Source organism: Danio rerio, chromosome 9 (assembly GCF_052040795.2).
Source record: "Danio rerio strain M-AB ecotype USA chromosome 9, GRCz13ab, whole genome shotgun sequence".
NCBI classification, from domain to species: Eukaryota; Metazoa; Chordata; class Actinopteri; order Cypriniformes; family Danionidae; genus Danio; species Danio rerio.
Window position 1 is genome coordinate 40908151 of NC_141029.1, and position 18952 is coordinate 40927102.

The 18952-nt window shown below is 38.3% G+C and overlaps 1 protein-coding gene and 1 long non-coding RNA gene across 4 annotated transcripts in view; one reads left to right on the top strand and one right to left on the bottom strand.

Moving 5' to 3' along the window:
- cps1 (carbamoyl-phosphate synthase 1, mitochondrial) overlaps positions 1–18952 on the top strand; it is a 110978-nt gene that overhangs the window by 33432 nt on the left and 58594 nt on the right. Inside the window, exons 24-27 of one of the 2 annotated variants that reach the window (XM_087268187.1) lie at positions 734–799; positions 3467–3530; positions 3677–3858; positions 17956–18180. In XM_087268187.1, coding sequence (XP_087124313.1) covers positions 734–799; positions 3467–3530; positions 3677–3858; positions 17956–18123 — 480 coding nt within the window. In that variant the 3' untranslated portion in view covers positions 18124–18180. Of the gene's footprint in view, positions 1–733; positions 800–3466; positions 3531–3676; positions 3859–17955; positions 18181–18952 lie in introns of those variants that run through there. The other variant, XM_087268186.1, reaches the window with a different exon arrangement.
- Positions 13959–18213, bottom strand: LOC147835372 (uncharacterized). Of its 2 annotated transcripts, none has more exons than XR_015499776.1 (2): positions 15359–18213; positions 13959–15275 (listed from the first exon to the last, which is right to left on the bottom strand). It is a non-coding gene; the product is annotated as an uncharacterized LOC147835372 (long non-coding RNA). The 2 variants fall into 2 exon arrangements; XR_015499775.1 differs by having other exon boundaries at positions 13959–15219; positions 15359–18180.

The following is an 18952-nucleotide window of genomic DNA, read 5'->3' on the forward strand; positions in this document are numbered from 1 at the left end:
AAAGGGACTAAGCCGTCAAGAAAATGAATGAATGAACTTATTGAAAATGTAGCCTTTGTTCATATAATTAAGCACATTTTTTATAAATAAGGCACATAATACTGATGATGTAAGTTCTAAAAACTGATTTATACTTGTGCGTCAAGCCACGCATGTGGTCCAGCTCAGCCTTCGAGCAGTCGCCAACCCCTCGCGCTGGCTGACGATTTTAATTTTAGAATTAAGCTTTCTGTAATCTTATTTTAAGTTCTTACCCTAAAAATATTATGTTTTTTTGGTAATATAACATACATTTGTGTACGAGATATAGAACACACAAAGATGCGTACCTTAGCTTGTTTGTTAAGGGATAGAACAAGTTTCTTTTAACACTGTGAAAATGTTGTTTTGAAAGACATGTCCAAGGTAAAGTTTTTTTTTTACTATCAGAAAGGTATGTTTTTAATAGGAGTTGTGGACGTTAAAATACTGTACATGTGGTCATTACTCTGAACTCTAATAGTTACTCTGAACTCTAATAGAATTAAATGAATGAAAGATACAAAGTTATTACTTATGAGAGACTAGTTTCAACATTTGTAAAAACAAAGTGGAAATGGTAGTGCGTCTTGGCCGAAAACATGTGATTGGACTACTGGAAATGCATGGTAATATCAGGTGGAAGCAGGACCTGAGATACAGCAGTCATAGTGACCTTTGCTACATGATAAATGGATCTTGTGCTCTTTTTCAGATCGATACACTTGCTGCTGAATACCCTGCAGCCACCAACTATTTATATTGCACTTACCATGGTCAGGTAAACCACTCTACTCAGACCATATGTTAGGTCTTTCATGTGTCAGGGAGTTTTTATTCTTGTCAGGCCATTTTTATTCTTTTCCAGCCTATCGTCCAGCTTTTTTGTCAGTGTAAAAGGAAAACTTTTTTTAGCCTGACTATTCATATCTACTGCCAATTTGCATGTATTACTTACAGTAAATGTACAATATTCAGTATTTAGCAAGCAAAAAAGTTGTAGTAGGAGTAATGTTTTGAAGACGAAATGATTGTTTTAAGTGCATTATAAGCTATTATAAAGTTTTAAAACATATATTTTTAAAATTATTTATCATCGTTTCAGTGCTTCCCACAGGTTTGAAATATCAAGCGGTGGTAGCCGGATTGAAACACACCTTTTACCCACAGCACATAAATAGTTAACTAAATGTGACAAATGGGTTGTTTCGGGTGGTTCAGAAGACCAAGCCCCCTACTGACGAAGGTCCAGTATTTGTCTCATACATTAGCTCATTTGTCCTATTTTGACTGTTTTGTCATCCCAAATTATCAAAATAACACATCAAAACGGCTTTAAAACCTAAAGTAAGAAGTGGAAGTAAAGTCAACTTTCACTGTAATGTTGTTCAAAAGAGAAAACATTTTACAGGTAACTTTTATTCTAAATCTTGGACCTTACTTGAAAGAAAAAAAAGACTAATAAAATGGCCACCAAAAATGGCCTATATTAAAGTTACTTATAATACTGATTAGGCTAATGATGTTATCTATGAACTTTTCAAATGTACTTTTTACAACAGAGACTAGAAAAATAGAAAAATTATGAAGCTCTACGTTATTATCATTGTTATACATTTTTTTTTTTATTCAAATGCACAAATTCCGACTGGGGAAAGTTGAACGTGCTGGTCAGTTTGTTATATGACTAATAACCGACAATAGGCCACAGTTTTTAATTAAAAAATTTAACAGATTTTGATATGTGATGTTATGAATTTGTAAAAATATTTAGCCTATTTATCATATTTTGTTATTCTAAGTCTTTAGAAAATGTTTTTGGTACATCAAAAAGTTTCACTGTCTAACAAACTAATCCAGCAAAAAACATATATTTTTAAATGTCACAGTATTTAAACCTCATAATAAAATGAGGTCGAATAACTGCAAAAAGTCCACTTTTTGAGAAAAAAAGAACCACCTCTTTCACCAGTCTGGCTATGGGCCCAGTGTAGAAATATTTTGCAGCCAGTTTAGATGTAATTTCTTTTTTCTTTTTTTCTTAGTTGTTCAAATTAAAGAATGAATTATTTAATGTCTCTCCCACTCTCGTGGCTGTGCGTTTAAAATTAACGACAGCATAGAAAACGAAAGCAAAACCAAATCCCAGACATTTTAGTAGATTTAGAAACTCCAGTCGGACGCAAAAAGTTGCAGGTCTCTGTGGCTCTGCAGAGCACATGAGACTGTCTGTGGGAGTGTTGACAGTTCTCGCGCTCACAGAACGAGCAGTATAGACCATTTTGAGGGATTTAAACAAAAACAATGGTCCCAACGCATTTCCTGTTTCACATTTGTATTTTCTAAAGCTTCCGAGAATCCAAAAAGGGCCACATATTGATAACTAATGCCATGGTTGCTGTTTCAACATTAAGCTATGATTAAATTGCCTCTTGTTACAGTTATGCAATAGTTTGATAACAAGCACGAAATGTTCATGGCCCAACGACATCACTATTTTGAAATGGTCTATAAAACAGGTAAAGGAGAGAAGATTTTCCACTACAAACATCGCTCGCGGATGTTTGTTTATATTGGGCAGATACGAAAAAAGTGTAAAAGGTTGATAATAATAGTTTAAAAAGGTGTCACTAAATATACTGGGGTGACCGTTAATATACCTGGGCGGCCCGCCCAAGTGAAGTCTACAGTTGAAGTCAGAATTATTAGCCCCCCTGTTTATTTTTCCCTAATTTCTCTTTAATGGAGAGAAGATTTTTTTCAACACATTTATAAACATAATAGTTTTAATAACTCATCTCTAATAACTGATTTATTTTATCCTTGCCATGATGACAATAAATAATATTTCACTAAATATTTTTTAAGACACCTCTATACAGCTTAAAGTGATATTTAAAGGCTTAACTAGGATAATTAGGTTAACTAGGCAGGTTAGGGTAATTAGGCAATTTATTGTATAACAATGGTTTGTTCTGCAGACTATTGAAAAAAAATATAGCTTAAAAAGGGATAATAATTTTGACCTTAAAATGGATTAAAAAAATACTGCTTTTATTCTAGCTAAAATAAATCAAATAAGACTTTCTCCAGAAAAAAAAAATATATATTATCAGACTTACCGGAAAATTTCCTTGCTCTGTTAAACATCATTTAGGAATTATAAAAAAAATTAAAAATAATAAATAAATAAATAAATAAATAAATAAATAAAATCAAAGGGGGGGGGGGGGGGGTTGTTAATTTTGACTTCAACTGTATGTGTGGGAAGCACTGAGTTTTATAATTCTATTTTAAAAAAAATTATTGGATAATAAAGTAGAAAAAAATAGTAATTGTGAGCTAATAAAAAATCTAAATAAAAAATACAAGTCAAAAATAAAATAAAAGATAAGCATAAGAATAAACCCAGTAATTATCCAATTTTTCTTTTTGTCCTTGTCGACAGGAGCATGATTTGGATTTTAAGGACCATGGCACCATGGTTGTTGGTTGCGGTCCATATCACATCGGTGAGCTGAAATCTATTTTTTTTAACCCTAATAATCCTGTGATTTTTCAATTCACACCAACCCGTTAATGTACTGTCTTCATTAGTTTTAATGAGCAATTAGTGCAGGAGTGTGTCAGGCTAGCGTTTGGCTTCTCTCCCCCACAGGCAGCAGTGTGGAGTTTGACTGGTGTGCCGTGTCAAGCATTCGTGCCCTCAGACAGATGGGCAAGCGTACAGTGGTGGTGAACCATAACCCGGAGACGGTCAGTACGGACTTTGATGAGTGTGACCGTCTGTACTTTGAGGAATTAACCCTGGAGCGCATCCTGGACATCACACAGCAGGAGGTGAGAGGTCAAAGCTCAGTCTGGGCATCTGGTGCGTTTACTTTAACTGAAAGGTGTTATTGACTTTCATGTTTGACAAGGGCATTGTTACCATGCGGTCAGATTTCTGAAAATTACATGTAAAATCTGTATTACAAGAATAAGGCTACATTTGATTTTATGATGTCTGTGTTAAAGTGTAATTGTCAGTAAAAATTATTATTAAGTATTCATAATCTTCAATGATCATAGTAGTTTTTTGAACGATGTGTGGAGCATGCCACTCATTTTGCAAAAAGAATTAGAATGACCTTGTGATTCAAGTTACGAAAGTAAAAAATATCCCTTTTTATTACAGATGCACCGATACCATTTTTTTAGAACTGATCCAATCATGATGCCAAAATTCTGAGTATCGATCGATACAGATCCGATCCCGATACTTTGCCGTTATTTTAAATGTTTTTTTTTTTTTTTTTGACATAATACAGTTTCCATTGTTCTAGTGCTAAACTCAAATAATATATCTTCTTTAGTAAAAATAACAGACCTACCGGCCTATACATGACAGACGGCACAATCTAACTAAAAACATGATGCTTGTTGTAAACTAGGCTACATTACTTGAGCATTCGTTATGGCTAGTGCTGTCAATCGATTAAAAAAATACTAATTAATCACACCTTTTTTTGCAATTTATCACAATTAATTGCGATTAATCACATTTAAAAGACTGAAACTTGTAATTTTGGCTATTCAAATTTAAAACTGAGACAAAAAAACTTATTAGATTTAAAATATAATTGTTTATTAGAATTTTTGTTTAACTTGTAACACAGTTTTCTTCATGTAAACAACATATCCACAATAAACCTTCAAGATCCTGGCTTGACAGCCACATTTATTACCGAAATAGAAACACAAGCATGTTAGTGCCATTTGAATTTCAAATCAATCAATGCCAATAAACAAAAAAAAAATATTTCCATGTTGGATTCTAAGTGGACTGAAAAAAAGCCAAAATACAGGCACTGCAAATATAGAAATTGGAAAATTATAATAATATTAATAAAGTATTCAATACAAACAATTGTATTCATTAAAAAAGTTGTATTGCTGATAGTTGAGAACATTATTTATAAAGTAGAGACAATGTAGCTTAGTCCTCCTTTACATTGAGCCAGTTGCTAAGACAGTCCAGTCAATGTGGGGGGACAATGTGGCCCTTTTCTTTTAAATGATGTGAGCTGAGAGAGAGAACAGTCTCTCACAAGCAGGATTACTGGATCAGCATACGCATTTCGTTGCCTATTTTTGTTGCCACTGGTGCTGCGACAAGGACGTAAGAAGCATCAAGCGGTAAATTAAAGGCATCCACAGGTACGCATTGTCTGGACTTTGGTCACACCATCTCTAAACATTTAAACAACTTTGAAAGAAATGGACACACAAACAACGCGCGCAGCACAGCACAGCCTGAATGACTCACTTCAGATTCAACACGCATGATCCCGCTCATTAAATTTGATTAAAATAAGCTCTTTAACAGCCCGCGACATTATCTGGCATTTTCGCTAAGTACATTTACATGGACACCAAAACTCCGCTTTTAATATGATTAAGGTTTGAGGTTTTTCTTTCCTTTTGCCATGCGGTATCAAATTCCATTAAAACAAATGTCGGAGGATTAAAACTTAAACATACAAAATTAGATGAAACTCTGGAGGAAAAGCTGTATAGCCTGGCAATGCAACATTAGTTGTTTTATACTGAAACTTTCCTTCTAAAAGTGCTTCCTTCGTCATATCCATATTTCTTTGCATGTTAAACACACGTAGACCACAACAGACAAAAAAAAAAAAACTGCAAATATTTAACTTTAATATTATATATAATAATATTTCTAATTAATTGCATGCGTTAATGCACTAATTTTGACAGCACTAGGTATGACATTCATTTGTTGTGGCCCAGCTTATGTTTCCTTTTTAAATATTAAGATTTTTCTTTGTCGTTGGTAGGCTACGACTACTGACCCTAATCAAAACACAAATTAGTCTTTAAAAAAAAAGATTGATATAAATAAAATTACAGTGAAATATTCACAGTTTCATAGTAGCCTATATTAGGCTAAATAATTTTTGTTAATGACAATCCATATTGCGCCTGTCAGTTTCATTTTTATTAATTTAATCTACCACCTAGACCACAATGATCCAGGCTTTACAAACTTTTGATAGTACTGAATGTATTCCCCTCAGAAGAATCAAATCAGTTGGAAAATTGAGATAACAGAAACTTTTAATATTACAGAATAATTTTACAGAGAGGAGCACGTTGCGTCTGCGCAGCCGGTTCGTGAATGAAGCATTTGATGCTTCACTAAGACACAGCACGTAGCCCTCCGGTATCTGCTGACACTTTCAAAACAAAAATATGCAGTACCGAACCAATATCCGATCGGGATCAGTGTATCCGTACTTTTTATGTTTATTACATAAATATGACATAATTAGTGCCACACAAGCAGAAATGCTGTTTTCTTGAATATTAGCATGTGCATGTGATTACAAATGTTTTCTTAACAAAAATACTTTAAAACAAAGCTGGAGAAGACCAAATGATTGGCACCTCAATTAAAGTCTGCTGTGTTTCATTTCTGAATGAATCTGTTTTGATGAATCAAGTAAGCCAATGATTCAATGATCCATTCATAAAGATTGAATGAATCAGCCTTTTTAAATGATCTAAATTATCCCTTCCTGATAACTTTAAAATATTTTTCTTTTATTTATAGAAGGATGAGAGAGCTGGCTTTGATTATATGCGTCAGAGTTCAATACATATTGAGTCATTCCGCTTGTGCAGGGATTTTATAGGATATATTCATGTTTTTTTTAGCATTTTTTATATTTTTATTTAATATTATTTTTCAGACGTTATTGTCCAAACACATCTTTATATAAGTTCAGTATTGTTGCAGATGAAATATAACAGAGAAAACATAACTTATTAATTAACACCCATACAAACATCTTTACCAAAGCCTCTCTACTTAATGTTTGGTCTTGCGTGTCAATCTTATTTGTAGTTTATTTAGATTGTTTACCCGCATTTGTAGTTCTAATCAAATTCACGTCCAACGCGAAATGTATCAGTGGTTACAGTATGGATGCTTCTAGACTTAAACCATCCAGGAACCTTTGACATATTCTTTTTAACACACTATAATTTGGGACATACTAATTCTATTTTCAAATACTATTTCGAATGGATAGTATGCCAATTGGGACACAGCTAATGTTTCAGATTTTCATATTAGAAACATATTACATGTAATCTTTTAAATTTAAAAGTAAAAGTCAAAAATTGTAAATAATTTCAGTTAGCAAAAACAATAATGGTTTTGGTTTGGTGGACGGGAGCTATGGAGATTTTAACATTTCTGTAGGGTATAGTACATTTATGTAGTATGTGAAATGTTATGCCTAATTTGAAACAAATACAATCCCATCAATTTGGACCTGTTTCTGTTCACCCCTCTTCAATCCCACATAAGAATCCTGATCTTTTATCATGCTGCATGCTACATCTCCAAACTGTGAAAAAAAAGATTTTCTCCAATTTTGCTGGCTGCCTCATGAAAATAACCTGTTTAATACAATGTTCTAAACTCCTCATCTTGTGTCTGAAAGTATATAAGTCAATGTATTATACTATTTTATGCTTGCTGTGGAAAGAAATAGCAGCATCTGCTATAAAAACAGGCCATAATCTGTAGAGGGCGAACAATTCCTCATTTTCTTTTTTTGCTGCTCAATGCGTGACTGTAGACAAGAGACAACCGGTCCACTGGTCTTATGAATATCACAGCAGGACTAACTCCACAGCTGTTGCCATCAGCGTTAGACGGTTTATGCAACAGAGTTCTGTACAAACAAGATCATGTGTTTCCACTGCATACGGAGCCTTTAATGCTTGGGCTGGTATTTTAAAATCTCATCATATTTCTAGCACAACGGTGATGGCCCACATTTTTAACTGCACTGGTTCTTGAAATTGTTTTTCATTCATTTTCTCCATAGGCATTTCAAAATGAATCACAGCATTTGATTCTAAACATTTTTTTTGTTTTTGGAAAGTCTGAAAATAGACATTTTTTATATGTATTAGATCACTATTCGTGCATTAGATACTAGTATGTTTGCTAACAGAGCACCATAGTTTAAAATGTGTAACCATCAGTTTAACCAGGGGTGTCAAACTCATTTCAGCTCAGGAGCCACATGGAGGAAAATCTATTCCTTATTGGGCTGGACCAGTAAAATCATGGTATATATAACTTGAAACAACAACTTCGGATTGTTTTCTTTGATTTAATATGATCAACATAAAACATAAAGCTGGAGTGTGAGGACAACACGTTCTCACAGAAATTTGTACCTTTTTGATTTAGTTTTGCAATTAATAGAAGAAAACAATATAGATGTAAATTCTAATGGTGTTTCTAGTGCATCACAATGCTAATGTGAATAATTCTGCATTGATACATGCAAACAATATTTCAATATTTAAAATATTTAAAATATTTATATTTCAATATTTAAAATAATAGAAATAATAATTCATTTATTAATTTTCTTTTCGGCTTAGTCCCTTTATTTATCAGGGGTCGCCACAGCAGAATGAACCACCAACTTATCCAGCATATGTATTACGCAGCAGATGTCCTTCCAGCTGTAACCCAACACCGGGAAACACCCATACACTCTTACATTCACAAACACACCATGAACAATTTATCTTATTGAAATCACCTGTACCGCATGTCTTTGGACTGTGGGGGAAACCAGAGCAACTAGAGGAAACCCAAGCCAACACAGGGAGAACATGCAAACTCCACACAGATATGCCAACTGGCCCAGCTGAGGCGCGAACCAGCGACCTTCTTGCAGTGAGGTGATCATGCTCCCCACTGTGCCACCGTGCTGCCCAATTATAATTATAATTAAATAGCATACAGATTTGATTACATTCATACATTAGGTGTCAATATAATAAACCAGCAGCTGTATTCTGTTTCGTTCTTTATAATGTTTGTTATTTGCGTATGTGTTATTTTAATAGCAAAGATAAAAATAAATAATTACTGTGTTGTGGTTGTTATGATAGAAATAATTATTAATAATTGGAGGGAGACAGAGTTGCCAAAACAGCTTTTGCAGGAAGAATTAAGGAGTGCCAAATCACACCTTGAAACACAGACTTAAAACCACCTATTTAAAGCTACAATCAACATAAATGGCTCATAGAATGAGATCAAATAATGTGTTTTTTTGAAATCCAGCCCTTAGAAAATGTCCTTATTCAATATTCAAGACATGATGAGGTTATTTATACAAGATGTTGTTTTGGACTCCTGGTCAATTACTTAAAGAAAAAGTTGCTCCATAATGGTAGAATTGCAATTACATCCCAATGTATAACTTTTGCTTTTGCAATGAGCTATTTTTAAAGCTACAAGACAATGGTTTTTATCTAGAAAGACTTCTTTGAATGAGTTAATTGCACGTTCTCCTCTCCTCACGTTCACGTGGGTTTCCTCCGGGTGCTCCGCTTTCCCCCAACTCCAAAGACGTGCTATGGGTGAATTGGATAAGCTAAATTGTCTGTAGTGTATGTGTGCAAATGAGAGTGTACGGGTGTTTCCCGGGTTTGACATTAACTTTTTTGATCACCAGCTATGGTGGCTAGTAGTTTTTCAACATTACTAGCCACTCGGCATTTTCACTAGCCACAATTTTGTTGTTAGAAAAATATATATTTATATGCATAAATTTGACTTTGGCATGCCAAAATTGCATTGCAATTAGTTCTAGTTTCACAAGACTTAATTTCCGTCTCAACTCTAAGGATTTACTTATTTTTTTCCCTGGCCACACCAAAAATAACAAATAAATAATTTCTTAGCCACACATTTAAAATAATTAGAAAATTTTCAAAACAATCAAAATATTGCTGTATATGTACACCCTTTATTCAACAACAATTTTCTTTAAAAACAAACAAACAAACAATTGACACAAATAATTATTGTCATGTATCTAGTGTATGCACAGTAGTTTTCTGGCTAAAGGTCTCAGATCACCAGTTCACAAATGGCAAGTTAATCTCCTATTAAAGCAATGAAATTGTAAAGGGTGAAAATTAAACCATAAAAAATAAATAAATAAATAAATAAAAAAAAAAACTGTAAAAGAAAGCAGGTGAAAAACCTACTGTGTGCGGTAATGAAAGGATAATTACCCGCACACAGTTAATTATAGGCCCATTAATAATCTGTTCAAAGAATGGTTAAAGTGAAAGTGGCAACCTCTGCTGCTTACTCTTGAAAGCAGGCAACGCGAGTAGTGCTTTTCTGTCCAGGAAATGAAAGCTTTAGCGAAGGTTCTACCAGGAAGACTGAGATGTCATGTCATTCATAATAATTATCTCGTCAGCCTATAACAAGCAAGCAAGCCATGTATAAAAGCTCATCTAAACAATCTGTTTCGCTGTATTCAGGTGACGTTGCGGAAGTTTCGGTCACGGTGCGGAAGTTTGAACTGCCAACGTTGTTTACGTCTCACAAGTTTGTTCATTTCTCTGTTCGTGTTCACGTAACAGCTCAAAGTTGAAGGTTAACAGCTTCGTCAATCACTTCATTTTCGCTATTGATTGATTTCACCATTTCGCTTTCATTATCCGCCGATCGTACATTTAAACATCCTTGCATCGGGTTAATGTCACTAGTTTTAGCACTTCTAACGTTAGCTCCTACTCGCAAAAATATACCTCATAGCTGGAGACCAGAATGAACATGGAATTTCACCGAAAACAGCCAGGTTAAACACTCTCAATCTGCTTCATTGGGATTTCACGCCATCTTCGTCTGCCATTCCATCTCGGTATACTCTGTTTATTACCTTAAATCGTTACGTGTATGTCTGCATGAGGTAAGTCTAACTCTTGTTTCATTAGCGTCATATGAAGTCACTGAATTATGATATGCAAGTTAATGTCTGAAAGAGCACATATCTAACGTTATGGCCTCTCATCATTTCGTTCTAAATGTTTTCCTAGCTGGAATCCACATTTTATAAACAAGTCTTATACCATAAAACTAGAGCCGCGATGCAGACGCAGACAATTCGGTATCGGTTCAGCTTTAAATCAAAACCGATCATTGTCACGGTAGGATACTATGGTAGGAAGATGACCGAGAGCTTCTGTAAAACACTGCAACTTAAAACAGAAATTGATCATCATTTACCGTGCGAGTGTCTGCTGGGCAGTCCTTCGCTGACGCGGAGTTACAGGTAACTTGCAGCCTCCATGTCACTGCGATTGAGAAGTAAAATCCATTTCTCAGACTGTTGCCTTTGTTAACGTGACGTTTCTCTCCTCACGGCCATTAAAGAGCTTTACTTGTGAATCCATAACATAGCGAGTTTTCTCTGTGCTTATCATTGATCTGCCGTAATCGCCGCTAAACTTTATCAGTGTCACTCATTGGCAAACAGCGCCAGCCGTTAGAACCAATGACTGTAAAAAATATGGACGACGCGACAGCCCCTTTTGCCATTGAACGCCTTGAGGGCAAAACGCCTGCTTGACGGGCACAAACTGTCGCAAAAGACTGCTGAAATTGGAGCCAGACATGCGCAGAAGGACTGTCTGATGGAGCCAGAGGAGGAGCCGCGATAATGAGCGGAGTCGAGCTTCCAACCAAACGCTTTATGTAAAATCAACCACGCCCCCCGAACTTCTCACTCGACTGCCGGTGTCTGCACTATAACAAACGCTCACTGATGTAAATAGAAGCACTTACATTAAAAAAACACAATAATATACGGTTTAAAAACGGTGTGATGTAAGCTGTTAAACTTTAATAAAAGCAATACATGGTGGACTGCAGAAATAAACGATCTTTTATACACTAGCCTGAATATGAGCACAAATAATATATTCTCTTATTGTTATATTTGTTGTTGGTATTTGTTATCTTCATAGGGGTAGAAATAACACTTGTAAAATATGAACAATAACATATAAACAACACATACATTTTTAGAAAGGTTTTTATTTTTAATTAGCCATCAACAGAACCCAAAATATAGCCTACCATAACGATTTACCATGCGGGAACAATCGTGCGTTTAGAAGATAAATACAGCAAGATTACTAAATATCAACAGGATATTTACACATCCCAACCCTGCAATTTGTCAATTTGTGCAAAAAAACTTTGCACTATTAATACAACGTCTATCTGCTGTAACATCACTAGTATATTGTTTATTCATTTTCGCTTGAATTGTTTATTTATTTAATTTTTTTGCCTCCGTTTTCATTTGGTTTATTCGATGCCTTCATTATATCTGGCAACGAGGAATTTACATTCATTTTAATGTTAGCTGGAGTGTTCAAATAAAACGCCAACAGTAAATGATGTAAATAAATAATATCTAACATTTACAGCTCTATTAGGTTATATAAGATTCGATTTCAAGAACCTTATAATGATTTATAACAGCAAATTCAGTAGATCACTTAATAACATGCCAAAACTTAAAATGCAGAGACGTGCAAGTTCAAATAACCTTACAGGAGATCAACGTGGAGATTATTATTTAAACACAAAGAGAATTACTGCTAACGATCTCCTGTATACCCCGTACTTAAATGGGTTTATTTTATTGTGCAGTTTTATTGTCATTTTCGTATTTATTATTATTATTATTATTTAATACTTGTGCAATCGATACAGGTTTATTGTTATTTATTTTGTCCTTTATTTAAATAATTGCTATGCTGTTTGCATCTTTATTCAAAGGTTAAACTCAGTGATACACTTTGCGTTCACATAGTAGCATGCGTTTGTTGTTATATCAACAAAAATGGGTGTAATAACGTTAACAAATGTGAGGGTTTTATATAATGAAGATTCAATCGCGCCAGCTCCGGGCATCAGCGCATAACCTAGTCGCGGCATCGCGGGCTGATTCCGGCTCGCATGCGGCAGCGCCTGCTCGCTCGGCCGCCGCATCTCAATTGACTCAGGCTGGAATCGGGCAGTGAGTCCAGGCATCCGGAGTAGGTCCAGCAGAGGTAGTCAGTCTGAGGGGTAAGTCTCCGGCAGGCAAGAACTGGCCCCAGTGTATTTTGCTATCTGGGTGGCTAGGCGTGTATTAGCAAACTAATAAAGCCCGAAAAAAGCTCTGACCTTAGCGAATAAACAGTGTTCCACCAGATCATGTATGTCAGAAACTGTAGTTTACTGCTAAACTCATTTTGTCATAGTAAAATATCACAGAAATCGAGTAATAACACTTCAGTCTTCTGCCGAAGCTCAGACGCCGCGCTTTGAGAAACTGTCAATCACAGCTGTCAATCACGATGACACGCCCAGCATTAAATTACTGCTAAAAACAAACTGTTTACAAAAACGAGGATCTGCACCTATTTCAGCACAATAACCAGTGCCTTAATCGACCAGAACCATCTTTCGGGACATTTTATTGCAAGTGTAATTAATTTTTTTATTTGGGCTCAAGTCTCCTTCATTAACACGGAGGAGGCGGGCTTTATGACTTGTACTGCAGCCAGCCCCCAGGGGGCGATCTAACGGCCGAGACCTTCACTCAAACGCAGGCTTGCGGCACACTTGGTTAGAACCAATCGCAGCCCTTTCCGTCGAGGATAGCTTACGCGTTGAGCCATTATGGAAGATCGTTGGGGCCAAAACGTCTTTACAAACTCTTTATTTTATATAATTATGTATAAAAAAAAAAAAAAAAAAAACGTGAATTCACTAGATAAAGCGAGCAGGACATTCACTTTCGTTTATTTGCTATGAATGCTAATGTTGCCATGTACATGCTCGTTTTTTCTTAGAGTACAGTTCCGACTGTTCGTATTAAATGACAACTCGTATTACGAATAACACTTACAAATATAAATCTATTTATACTTTCGTTGTGCTATGAATCCTGTATGGAAAGCATCATCAAAATACCCTGACGTACCATAGTATCGGGTTGAACCAAATCAATGGCATAATTGTAAACGAACCGTAAGACCAGTGCAAGTTCACTCCTTGAGCAAATATGCTGTTTCAATAAACCAAGACGTTACAGGTACATAGTTCAGCCTAACGTGAGTCCAATACATACATTTTAAGTTTCAAACATTTTCTTTCATTTCAAGTAATAATCATCATGTGTTGTCTTTGCAGCTACTGGTGGTGGTGGTCCAGTTGGGTTTTATGGCACTTCGCGTTACATGACATCTCGGATTACCAGTTTCTATGGTCCATCGGGTTCTATATAGCTAGGTCTATTGCGGCCTCTTTAACCATGGCATATCGTTGCCTTTCATCTGCACTTAATGTGATCCTTCATAGTAGCACTTTTTCATGGACATAATTGTTCAATATTGCAATTTTGGCATCATCACAATTTAACTTTCCCTACATAAGCATAATTCGATTAATTTATGTATCATTGTATATAATGTGATTTAGCGCTGTATCACTGTAATTGATCTTGATCCGTATGCAAGCACCTAAGCTCTCTAACCCTTATCTAATAAGTATGAAGGTAGGCTACAGGTGCCATACTTTCTATATGCTTTCAAGAGGTTCGCTGCTCTCGTTGTCATGTTCACTTACAGAAATATTGAGGTCTCCTAATGAATGAATTTATTTTCATGCTAAACGGCGTTCGCTATAAAGAAACTTGTCGCAATCATAACTCTAAAATGCAATATGATTATTTAAATAATGTGCACTTTTGGTTTGATTTTCACGCTGTGTGCTGTTCATACTCCGCTCGCGGCTCTCAAACGATCACTCTGTGCCACAATCTGAATATTATTTACAAATTTATTACCCGTTTTTCACAGCATATGCAGGTTCTGTTCACTAAAGTAGATCCACGCACGGCAATCATTAACTAGGGCGTGCACCCGCACAATCAGCAGCTCGCGTCACGTGTGATTCCTATAATTTGGAGGTGTCCATGTCGCTGAGCAACGTGTGTGAAACAATGAAAAGACTCGTGCAGCCGCCTTTGCTTCTCTCCTAAATTTGAAAATATGTTTGGCAGAATTGTAGAAATGCTGCATTAAGAGTCTTGGTGGTCAAATCGAGATCGCAATTTCTTCCCGATTAATTGAGCCCAACGGGGCTTTGTCTCGCACAGCAAGCCCAACGGAGCTCCGTCTCGCACTGCAAGTCCAACTGGGCTCCGTCTTGCAATCTCTTTGGCCGGCCCGTCGGGGCACTCTCAATGTCTTCGGCCCGTCGGGGCACTCTCAATGTCTTCGGCCCGTCGGGGCACTCTCAATGTCTTCGGCCCGTCGGGGCACTCTCAATGTCTTCGGCCCGTCGGGGCACTCTCAATGTCTTCAGCCCGTCGGGGCACTCTCAATGTCTTCGGCCAGTTGGGGCACTCTCAATGTCTTCAGCCCGTCGGGGCACACTCTCAATGTCTTCGGCTCGTCGGGGCACGCTCTCCCTCCTCTGCCCGTCGGGGCACGCTCTCCCTCCTCCGCCCATCGGGGCACACTCTCTCTCGATTTCTTTTGATCGATTGTGCAGCTCTAAATTATACCATACTGAAACTTTCATAACCTAAATCCCCAAGTTCTGTTTAGCTCAACGTACTGCTGTCTCTGCTATCTTATGTACAACAGCGTGTAGAATGTGACTGCAGAGCAAGCTAACCGATATTGCTATCACATTTCTAGAAGAACGAAAGCAATGTAATCGACCATATAAAAACATCAGCAGGACAGGCCTGCGCTACAACTTATCGACTATAAAAATCCCAACAAAGAAAATCTTAACTGTTGGGTGTTTTATTTTTGGGGGTAGTCATTGCCTATTATCCTCAAACAGGACCCAATCATAATTCAGGGGATTCAATATTTACTCAGATTTTCTAAACAGCTAGACATTAATTGTCGTAAATCACAATAGATTGTTAATTTCATGGGTTTCATACAGGGTAACCCCGATCAAACCTAACAGGGCTCCATCTCGCACCGCTAGTCCAACCGGGCTCCTTCTCGCACCGCAAGCCCAACGGGGCTCCTTCTCGCACCGCAAGCCCAACGGGGCTCCTTCTCGCTCCGCAAGCCCAACGGGGCTCCTTCTCGCACCGCAAGCCCAACGGGGCTCCTTCTCGCACCACAAGCCCAACGGGGCTCCTTCTCGCGCCGCAAGCCCAACGGGGCTCCTTCTCGCACCGCAAGCTCAATGGGGCTCCTTCTCACAATGTCTTCGGCCCGTCGTGGCACGCTCTAAATGTCTTCGGCCCGTCGGGGCACGCTCTGAGGGTCTACTCGCACTATGCCATTTGTACCGTGCCCAGGCCCGTTTCCGGATAGTTGGAGAAGTGTGAGTGTGCTGAATCGGCCTCAAGCACGGTTCACTTGGCCGGCCCTGGCCTGGTTGGAAGAGGTGTGAAACACGCCAAAGCCAGAAACTGAAAGCGAGACGTGACTTTTAAGGGACTGTTTCATATGGATTTATTATTCAATCTTACTGTTCAGTGAACGCAAACTGCAGAAGCTTATTAAATACGCAAACTTCTCACTGCACAACAGCTCTGCACCTTCAGCAGACCTCCTCATTCCTGCAGCAGCAGCACAAGAGCTTTATGATTGTTTCTGAGCGCCAAAAGTGGCGGATCTGTTCGGCAAAATATCTGACTGCGTGTCACCGCATCCCTAAGGACTGTTTGGTGAAATATTTGACTGCATGTCACTGCATATCAAAACGACTGACACGATATAACTAGAGATATCTCCTCTGTGCGGCTGAGTGAGAGCGCTTCTCACTGAACAGCGCAGCAGCGATGACGTAAGTGTGCCGAGGCCCGTTCGTGGCGTGAGTGCGGTCTATCAGGAGAGACGGGAAGGGGGTCAAGCGTGCTTGGCCCAGTTCAAGGCAACTGTACTTTGTGTGAGTACGGTCTGAATGTCTTCGACCCGTGGGGGAACACTCCGGATGTCTTCGGCCCGTCAGGGCATGCTCTCAATGTCTTCGGCCCGTCGGGGCAAGCTCTCCTTCCTCTACCCGTCGGGGCAATCTTTCTCTCCTCTGCTGGTCGAGTCAACCTCTCTCTCCTCTGCCGAAGGGTCTCTCTCTCTCTCTCTCTCCTCTGCCCGTCGGGGCACTCTCTCTCTCCTCTGCCCGTCGGGGCACTCTCTCTCTCCTCTGCCCGTTGGGGCTCTCTCTCTCTCTCTCTCCCCCCTCTGCCCATCGGGGCATGCTTTTTTCTGCCTGTTGGGGGGCTCTCTCTCTCCCTCTCCCTCCTTGGCATGTCGGGGCACGCGCTCTCTCCTCTGCCTGTCTGGGCACTCTCTCGTCTGCTTGTCAGGGAACGCTTTTTCTTTTCTGCCCATCGGGGCAATCTCTCTCTCTCTCCCTCCTCTGCTCGTCAGGGCACACTCTCTCTCTTATGCTCGTCAGGGCACACTCTCTCTTATGCTTGTCAGGGCACGCTCTCTCCTCTACCCAGCGGGGTATGCTCTCTTATCTTCATTAGGACTTCTAGCATCTACTAGCCTAATCGCGTGCTTCGTTTTATCTTCATGTTGGATCTCTTATATACCTCTCTGCCCGTCAGGGCACTATTTAATCTCCATTTTACCTTGCGCGATTTGCATGAATATACAATGTAAGATATCTCATCTATTGTCATTCTGTTTTAGGATTGCTACAAAACTGAACCCTACAGTTTTGCCTTTTTGGGGTTGGCTTCGCCCTGCCTTCATCTTCAGGCAGGATCTGCCAGCTCATCCAGAGTTCTGCACTATAGACGGGGCTTACGCCAAAGAACTTTATGAAAGGACCGTAACGAACTCTCATTCATGCAAACAATTCACAATAAATGTTCAAACGTTTATCTGCCTCCTAGAGTCTTTCTGGTAGAAATGAAAGCTTTAGCGAAGGTTCTACCAGGAAGACTGAGATGTCATGTCATTCATAATAATTATCTCGTCAGCCTATAACAAGCAAGCAAGCCATGTATAAAAGCTCATCTAAACAATCTGTTTCGCTGTATTCAGGTGACGTTGCGGAAGTTTCCCTCCATCCTCCCCATCACCACCACCACCAGGTTGGCCTCGTCTCCACTCAGGGGGTTGGCTTCGCCCTGCCTTCATCTTCAGGCAGGATCTGCCAGCTCATCCAGAGTTCTGCACTATAGACGGGGCTTACGCCAAAGAACTTTATGAAAGGACCGTAACGAACTCTCATTCATGCAAACAATTCACAATAAATGTTCAAACGTTTATCTGCCTCCTAGAGTCTTTCTGGTAGAACTGATTGCATTGGTTGCATTTCAAAGCACGGTTGCTTCGCAGTTACTTTGCTTAAAAAAAATGAATGAATGAATGAATGACTAAATGAATATTACTTTCCACCTGTTTCAGGCTTAAGTACTGTGTCTGAAAGAGATACGACGTGACAGCATAAGATTGTTGAAAAAAAAAAAAAAAAGACGATTTAAGGCTCTAGCCAGGTGACAGCACCAAGTTGTTGGTAAAATAAAGATTTCAGTCTATCTGGGTCACGGCACCAAAACTATTTTGAATTTGAAGAAAGTACAAATTTTGGGTATCTTCAAAGCAGAATCCTTTAATGAGAACTTGTTGTCGCCATGTCGTTCATTGAAAAAATCTCGACTACTGCAATGGGCAATGCTTATTAGTAAAAACAAAAACTCCCAACCCAAGCACATTCTGAAAACGTACCTCTATATACATTTCTGGAGTGCACCAAATACGTTCCAGGAGCTAAATTTTTTTTTTGCAGTTTTTGTTTTTGCGAATCCACCAGAAGCTTTTTGAGATCTCAAATTTCTCTCTCGAGTGTCATTCGCGCCTGCTGTTCTCACGTAATTCCACCAGAGGCTGCTGTCAACTGACTGTTTGACTGACTAAATGACTGACTGACTGACCAATCAACTGACCCATCCTCCTCCTTCCCTAAACCCAAGCAATAGTGTTTTCAAAAGCACAGATTGACCCGATCACCCACTTCCCTAAAACCAACTACAATTGT